The following is a 7593-nucleotide window of genomic DNA, read 5'->3' as shown; positions in this document are numbered from 1 at the left end:
TAACGAAATGCATAAAAATCATATAAATTTATTGATAATGTATCAAATACATTGCATGTGTTCCCTCAGGCCTCAATGTCATTGATGTATGGAAAATCAAGGTAATGATTTTATCCATTATTTCCCTTAGGCCTAGTTTGATTGCAATGCAGTTTCCTTTGGACTGGTGCAAAATCATGGAACTGCAAATGAGTTAAATGCAAATTCTGATTTATTTTTGTTTTAAATTTTACTTTATTTTGTTTGTTTACATTGTAAATGAAGTAAAAGAAAACTAAAAGCAAAGTAAAGTAACACCCAAAGCATAAGCAAATGGGAATTTACACTTTCCTAATTTGTACTCTCATATATTTATATTAGTGCAAATAAAATTGCAATGCAAACATAGGGACCCTTAGGAAATAAAATGAATTTCATTGTCCTTTTCTCTTTAGAACAAGAAGAAAACTTGATCTTGCTTTATATATTAACATATCTGAAAAAGAGCATATATGAAGATTTTTCAAACAATAGCTCTGAATTTATGGGGAAAGAAGGAAGAAAACAACACAAATGGTTTGATAACTCAATCACATAGGTAAGGATCTTAATTAGCTGGTGGAAATCCACTGGTTTCAACAGCAAGCAACATCAAATGACGAACTTTTTGTAATGGCAGGAGAATGTATGTAGAAGACACAATCAACCAATTGGAGATCATTGGGAAATACAGCTTTATCTAGGGCACCGGAACTAGATATTAGCTTCATGCACTCCAGTGAGTCCATTCTGCTGATAATTAATTTATCAGAGAAATGTCTTTTGGTTTATTAAAACGACAGCCATGTATACCTGCTGTTGCACATTGATCCCTACTTTGACTTGTACCTTTTTTTTTCCATCAGTATCCTTGCTTCGAATCATTAGCATGAACAAGACCTGATGCTCAAAATCCATTTACCAATACTTGCTTCAATGTGATCAAATGGTCCTGACCCACTGTATTGCTTTAATATGAGATACAGTGCTGGAAGGATTTGTACTACTAGAAGTCAGGATCAGTCTGTATTTCATTGGCAATTTCTTTGGTCAATCTGTCAGCGCGCTCATCCTGTCCACCTGCAAATGTATAGACCCTAAATGCCATCTGAAAAGCCTTCCAGAGCATCATAGCATATATCTGGGTTCGTTTTTCATTCTTCTGATCTGTTGCTGCTGCTTTGGCTTCCCTTTTCTCCTAAAATAACAGGAAAATGCCCAACAAAAAGGTTAAAGAATTGTTCTTAATAATAAAATCAAATAGGCATTTCAGGCAAAATGTCCTCAAGTTACATACCTTAAGTGCCAATTCCATGCAGTTTGAAGAAACATCCACCATCATTTCCTTGATCCGCACAAGGATTTCAAAGTCAAAGGTGATATTTTGATTCTGGAATCTTTTAGATTCCTCATCTTTGGTTCGTTCCACTGCATCCAATTCCCCCTTGATCTGTATTTATGCCTTCGATTAATGACAAAAAAATTGGTAGAGGTGAAGGTAATGCTATATATATACAAGTGTAAAGTGTTTTCCACAATTAGATTATACTTACCTTGCTGAAGTAGGCCTCAATCTTGTCAATCAGCTTGCCTAAAGGAGACACAATCTTCCAGCTTTCTAAATTAGTAACGATTGCATCCAGCTTTGAATGCAGTGCTGCTGCTATCCTTATTGTCTCCAGTTTCTTTGAAGGAAAACCTTCAAACCTCGCCAATACCTGCACTTTGAAGAATTGAAGATTGTCAACTAAAAGAATATAGGTTAAAGATGATAAAATGCATCAAAACAACAAGCTAGTGTTGGAAGTGACTTGGCTCTCATCAGTTAGATTTTCCAGGTGATGTTCGACATATTTGTGGAATTTTTGCAATTCAGCCATATCCTTTGTTTTGAACGAATTGATGGCTCCTTTTATCTCCGTGATTGCTTTTGCATACTTCTCAACATCTTCTTCAATTTGTTGGAAATAGGATGATCTAAGACTCCAAAGAAGAATTTAAATGAGAAAAGGGGACAAAAAGAAAAAAAAAAAGAGCATAGTTTTTTTACTCAACTGTCTAAATTCTTAACCACTCAAAATGCATTTTATAATAATTAATTGGTTTAGACTTCAGACCTCTTTGTCATCTCTGCAAGTGCATCGGCCATTCCTTGTTTACCACCATTAGAGCTCCCACCCTGACTCTTTTTTCCTTGAGTCGACTTCGTTTGTAGAGCTTCTCCTTCCACTTTTCCCTTTAGTACACGATACAATTGACCCATGTGGCTTGATCTCTTCAACTTCGTAATTTTCTTTGGACGCAAGCAGGCTTTTCCCCCTCCACCTGGAGGAGGTGGTGGAGGACCTCCTCCCTTTCCCAAAGGCATGGGTGGTGGAGGAGCTGCTCCATTTGGTAGAGGTATGGATGGTGGAGGTGGGGTAATTGTCTTTTGGTCCAGCATGGGTGGTGGGGCTGGGGCTGGGGCGGCTGCATTTGAGGGTAGTGTAGGTGGTGGTGGTGGTGGTGGTGAAGGCGATGCTGCTACCGTAGGCGGTGGTGGTGGTGGCAGCGATGCTGCTGCTGTAGGCGGTAGTGGCGGTGGCGGTGATGCTGCTACTGTAGGCAGTGGTGGTGGCGGCAATGCTGTTACTGTAGGTTGTGGTGGCAGTGGCAATGCTTTTACTGTAGGCGGTGGTGGCGGTGGCAATTGTGTTACTGTAGGTGCTGGTGGCGGTGGCAATGCTGTTACTGTAGGTGGTGGTGGTGGCAGTAATGTTGTCACTGTAGGTGCTGGTGGCACTGGCATTGCTGTTACTGTAGGTGGTGGGGGCAATGATGTTACTGTAGGTGGTGGTGGCACTGGCATTGCTGTTACTGTAGATGGTGATGGTGGCACTGGCATTGCTGTTACTGTAGGTGGTGGTGGTGGTGGAAATGCTGTTACTGTAGGTGGTGGTGGTGGTGGCAATGCTGTTACTGTAGGTGGTGGTGGTGGTGGCAATGCTACCATTGTAGGTGGTAGTGGTGGTGGAAATGCTGTTACTGTAGGTGGTGGTGGTGGTGGCAATGCTACCATTGTAGGTGGTGGTGGTGGTGGAAATGCTGTTACTGTATGTGGTTGTGATAATGATAGTGATATATTCGGAAGAGATAGAGGTGTAGGTAGTGCATATGCCACTGCCTTTTGCTGCAAAGTTGGTTGGAGGGGTGGTGATGGTTGTGGAAGTAGTGTTGTCATTGCATGTGGTGGTGGTAGTGATACATTTGGAAGGGATGCTGGTGGTAGAGGTAGTGCTTGTGCTATTGCCTTTTGCTGCATTGTGGGTTGGGGTGTTGTTGACTGTATCGTATGTTCACTTGCAGCAAGGATAGGTGCTAGCATAGGAAGGGCACTCATTATGTTACTTGCAGCCCTACTTTGACTTGAATCGGACTTGAGGAGATTTAATGTTTCATTTGCATCTCTGCTATCTTTATTTTCTTCCTTGGTTTCTGGTACTGGCAGTTCTTGGGAATTTGCCTTTGATTCTTGGGTTTTAAGCTTTGATTCATCATATTTTTTGCTACTTCGAGTCTCATAGATGATATCTTGGGTTGGTAAATTAGGGAACATATGAAAGGAGAGGCGCTTTATATCAATGGGTTTCAGTTTCGTCACATCCTGAAGCCTTAGAGGCAGGAGAAGGGGTGGTGAATATGAAAAATCTGCAAATTTCTCAATTTCTCTACAACTCTGTATCATCTCTGGAAGAACTGAAGTTGGGGTGACTGGAGAGAAGCCAAGTTCTTTAGTGAATGAATAGGAGTACCTTAATATATCTTCAAAAGAAGAATCTTGAGAATTCTTATTATCCTCTGAATCATCTTCTTCATCCTCATCCATGACGTCAAATATTTCTTTTGCTACCATAACCATATAATCAAGCTTCTCCATCACCTTTGCACCTTCAACACAATCAATTACCAACTTTAACAAGAGAGCTCATACAAAACTAAAATTTACAGCTACCATAACACAGAGAGGAATTAAGTTAATACTTAACAGACCTAATTGCTCTGAACTGATGTTCAAGACATCATCTTTCTCAGAGTTGCATTCGGCTTCGGACAACCATTGGTGATTATCGACCCATGAATCACCAAGAGATTTCAGGGAACCATAGAAGTACACCAACGCCTATGCAAACAATCTTATATTTATCAATATATAGATACCAGGAAATCATTTACTAAACTATTTCAAACAGTTTTGATTTGAGGTAACAAACAACAAACCTGATCCAGGGTCATTTCATTAGCATCCGGCACTGTAGTACTAATTACGACCTTGGGATACAGGTTGTGGAGGTCCTCTACGGTTCGCACCAACAACTGCAAGAAAATGAAAATTGAATAAATGAAGAAATTCAGTGGTGCCACTTCCTATGATCAGATTCTCAGAAAAGGAAATTGAAATTGCTCTGAACTGATGTTCAAGACATCATCTTTCTCAGAGTTGCATTCGGCTTCGGACAACCATTGGTGATTATCGACCCATGAATCACCAAGAGATTTCAGGGAACCATAGAAGTACACCAACGCCTATGCAAACAATCTTATATTTATCAATATATAGATACCAGGAAATCATTTACTAAACTATTTCAAACAGTTTTGATTTGAGGTAACAAACAACAAACCTGATCCAGGGTCATTTCATTAGCATCCGGCACTGTAGTACTAATTACGACCTTGGGATACAGGTTGTGGAGGTCCTCTACGGTTCGCACCAACAACTGCAAGAAAATGAAAATTGAATAAATGAAGAAATTCAGTGGTGCCACTTCCTATGATCAGATTCTCAGAAAAGGAAATTGAAGATATATACCTCAACTATGGGACCACTTCCATTGCATGGAGGAAGATCAATAATGTCCCTAAAGCATAATATCTTCTTCCGGAGCTCCACCATTAATGGGAGGCTCCATGGCCATGCAAAGGAAGGATCCACTTCCTTATTCACCACCTCCTCCTCCTGATTCTTGGCTACATTGTTGTCTCTATTAATGGTAGCCTGCACAAAGTTTGAAATATGAATTGCTTATTGGAGCTATAATTCTTTGTACCATACAAGAGAAAAGAAAAATGTAAAACCCAAACCACACAACCAATAATCAAGAACCCTGAAATTGGTAATTCACCTGCTTGCAGCAGGTCACAATACAGCTGTGACCCGCCCTCCGTAAAGGAGAATGCCTCCATTTTCGTCGCTTTACGGTGTGGCGAATCTTTTTTTTGCACCATAGCAGAGCTCCAACGAAGGTCATCCCGAGCAGCCACTGACCTTCACGAAGGCCATAGGCATATCACCCTCTCAGTTTCAGAACATTTAAACATTGTCAAATTGGTCAACAGAAAAACATCAGCATCACTCACATTGCTCCTTCTTCAAAACAAGAAAACAGATAACAAAGTTCTGATTACCATGGTATAAGAGTTGGGGTTGGATTAATATTTAGGATTAGTTTGGAAGGAGTAAAAATACAAATACATAGAGTGCAAAACTTTATATTTTGTATGTATTTGCACTATAAATAATTTGTATTTATACTCTTACCAAACTGAGCCTTAAAAGTTAATCCAAAAAATGCAAAGATATATTCAGCTATATATTCTGCAGGCATGAATGTCGAATGGCCCTTACAAATAGAATTCTTAAGTTCAATCGGGCCATGCATGTTCTAATATCTTGGACAATAATGCATCGTCGAGTTGGTTTAACCTTTACGTAATACACCTCCAATCTCCATTAACAGGAAAGAAGAAATTAAAATGGTCACATATATAGAAGAGATCATGCTACCTTTATAACATCCAACTTATGATGGGATAGCAACGGTGCCGAATTGTAGTCCACGTACACCATCTCTAACCCCTGAAACTATCTTTGTGGAGATCGGTAGGACACAGGGATGACCAAGTTACAAAGCTAAAAGCTTGGTACCTAGCCCCATTCCTGGTTAGCATCCACGCTAATGAAATTGGCCAAACAGAAGAAAACCCTGAAATGACTACCTGAAGCGCACTGAATAGCGCTTCCAATTGGAAATTTCCAATTGAGAAAGAAGAGAGAATTGGATGAAAGAAAGAAAAAGGAAAAGATAGAAAGAGGTTGTTTGCAAAGCAGACACACAGATTTTTTTTGGGAGGCCCCACGGAGAGCCCCTAGCTGTTGCCGAGGCACAGGAGCCCTCCGCGCTTAGCTTAATTAGCTTAGTTGGTTTTTCTTTATTATGATCCAGCCAAAACGGCTAACGAATTAATACCCCCTTAGGATGATTGATGTGTTGGAGATTTTTCAAAGGTGGACACTTCTCCAGAACGTTGAGCAAAAACAGGCGGGATACACGGCAGAGTATTTACATTGGATGCATGATCTTCATCTTCAACCCCCCTTCCCCCTTCCAATTATCTAATATTATGCCATTTACGTGGGTGGGGGCACCGGGGCCGGGAAGGGAGAAAGTGTGAAACCCACTGGTAGCTTGCGGGTTTGATTTCACGCTTTCAAACGGGAGGGGATGCAAGTCACATCTCGACCATTGAGCGTTTATTGAATAAACTCTTTTATATAGGCGCTACTTCAGCTTTTTTTTAGATTCATAGATATAGAGACTTGAAAAAGTAGGCTTTGATTTATGAGCATGTCTATTGTTGGAGAAAGTTTTACTTTAACGTTTTCCCCAAGGGGTTGATTGGTGTCTAATGGCGCCTAAGTGTCAATAAATGGGTTTATTATTGTTTTTCTTGATTTTGAAAATAAATCAAGTACAAAATTTTAGTGAATAAATGCCCGTAGTTCTAAAATGAAACTTCTTGAAAAGAGAGGTGCACAGAAATCGATACACACAAATGCAATTAATGAGGCATTTGTAGATGGGGAACCTATGTGGCACCGTTAATAAACGTAAACGAAACCAAACATATATTGAGTCATTGGCTACTTTCTACCACCCGGTATTTTAGGGGTAGGGTCAGGTTAAACGGTCAACCCATATGGACTTGGCCCTAAAAGGTCAGGTTAGGGTAGGTGTATTTGACTATGGTTGGGTAAGGATACCCGAGTCAGGTTCGGGTTGGCTACGGATTTTGGTTGACCTGCCCCATCGGGTCATGATACCCTTGCATGTGTACATAGTATTTTTGTAACTTTTTCACTTCTAACTCCATAGCTTTAAAGTTTAGGATATTTTATATGTTGATTTTGGTTCTCTTTTCTTTTATAAAACGGTAAAATGGAAAACGTAACACCTTAGAATCTATGAAACAAATTCCAAATTTCATTAATGGATTTTAAGTTTTCAAAACATGTTAAAAAATACAACTAAAATGCCACGAGTCAGGTTGGATCACCATTAGGTTGGACCCTATAGGGTTGGACATTGGGACATCAAAGGGTTAGATTAGGGTTGAGGCAAACCTGTGCTGAACCCAACCCGTTAAAATCCCTACTCCCTCGTCCCACCTTGAACTTTCAGATTCCAACCTTTTTTTTTTGAGGAAATCTAAGGTTTAATCCCCCTAAGAAATTTCTATTGGTTTTTTCACTTTTTG

The 7593-nt window shown here is 40.0% G+C and overlaps 1 protein-coding gene across 4 annotated transcripts; it reads right to left on the bottom strand.

Annotated features, from left to right (window-relative positions):
• Window positions 1-394: 394 nt before the first annotated feature.
• LOC148875796 (uncharacterized) lies at window positions 395-6581 on the bottom strand. 4 transcript variants are annotated; one of them, XM_088966224.1, is made up of 11 exons: window positions 5843-6581; window positions 5181-5323; window positions 4868-5053; window positions 4680-4775; window positions 4276-4371; window positions 4048-4177; window positions 2136-3945; window positions 1830-1995; window positions 1572-1736; window positions 1316-1468; window positions 395-1216 (listed from the first exon to the last, which is right to left on the bottom strand). In XM_088966224.1, the coding sequence occupies exons 2-11, from the start codon at window positions 5304-5306 to the stop codon at window positions 1025-1027; spliced, it is 3120 nt and encodes a 1039-aa protein (XP_088822350.1). In that variant the 5' UTR covers window positions 5307-5323; window positions 5843-6581; the 3' UTR covers window positions 395-1024. The 4 variants fall into 4 exon arrangements, with proteins under 4 accessions (XP_088822350.1, XP_088822349.1, XP_088822351.1 ...); XM_088966223.1 differs by having other exon boundaries at window positions 5181-5425; window positions 5843-6573; XM_088966225.1 differs by having other exon boundaries at window positions 5181-5350; window positions 5843-6234.
• Between the last annotated feature and the right edge of the window lie 1012 nt (window positions 6582-7593).

Source organism: Nelumbo lutea, chromosome 1, assembly GCF_056320005.1.
Source record: "Nelumbo lutea isolate HS-2025 chromosome 1, American lotus-T2T, whole genome shotgun sequence".
NCBI lineage: Eukaryota > Viridiplantae > Streptophyta > Magnoliopsida > Proteales > Nelumbonaceae > Nelumbo > Nelumbo lutea.
Note: the sequence above shows the minus strand (reverse complement) of the source record. Positions and strands in the feature narration are given on the sequence as shown.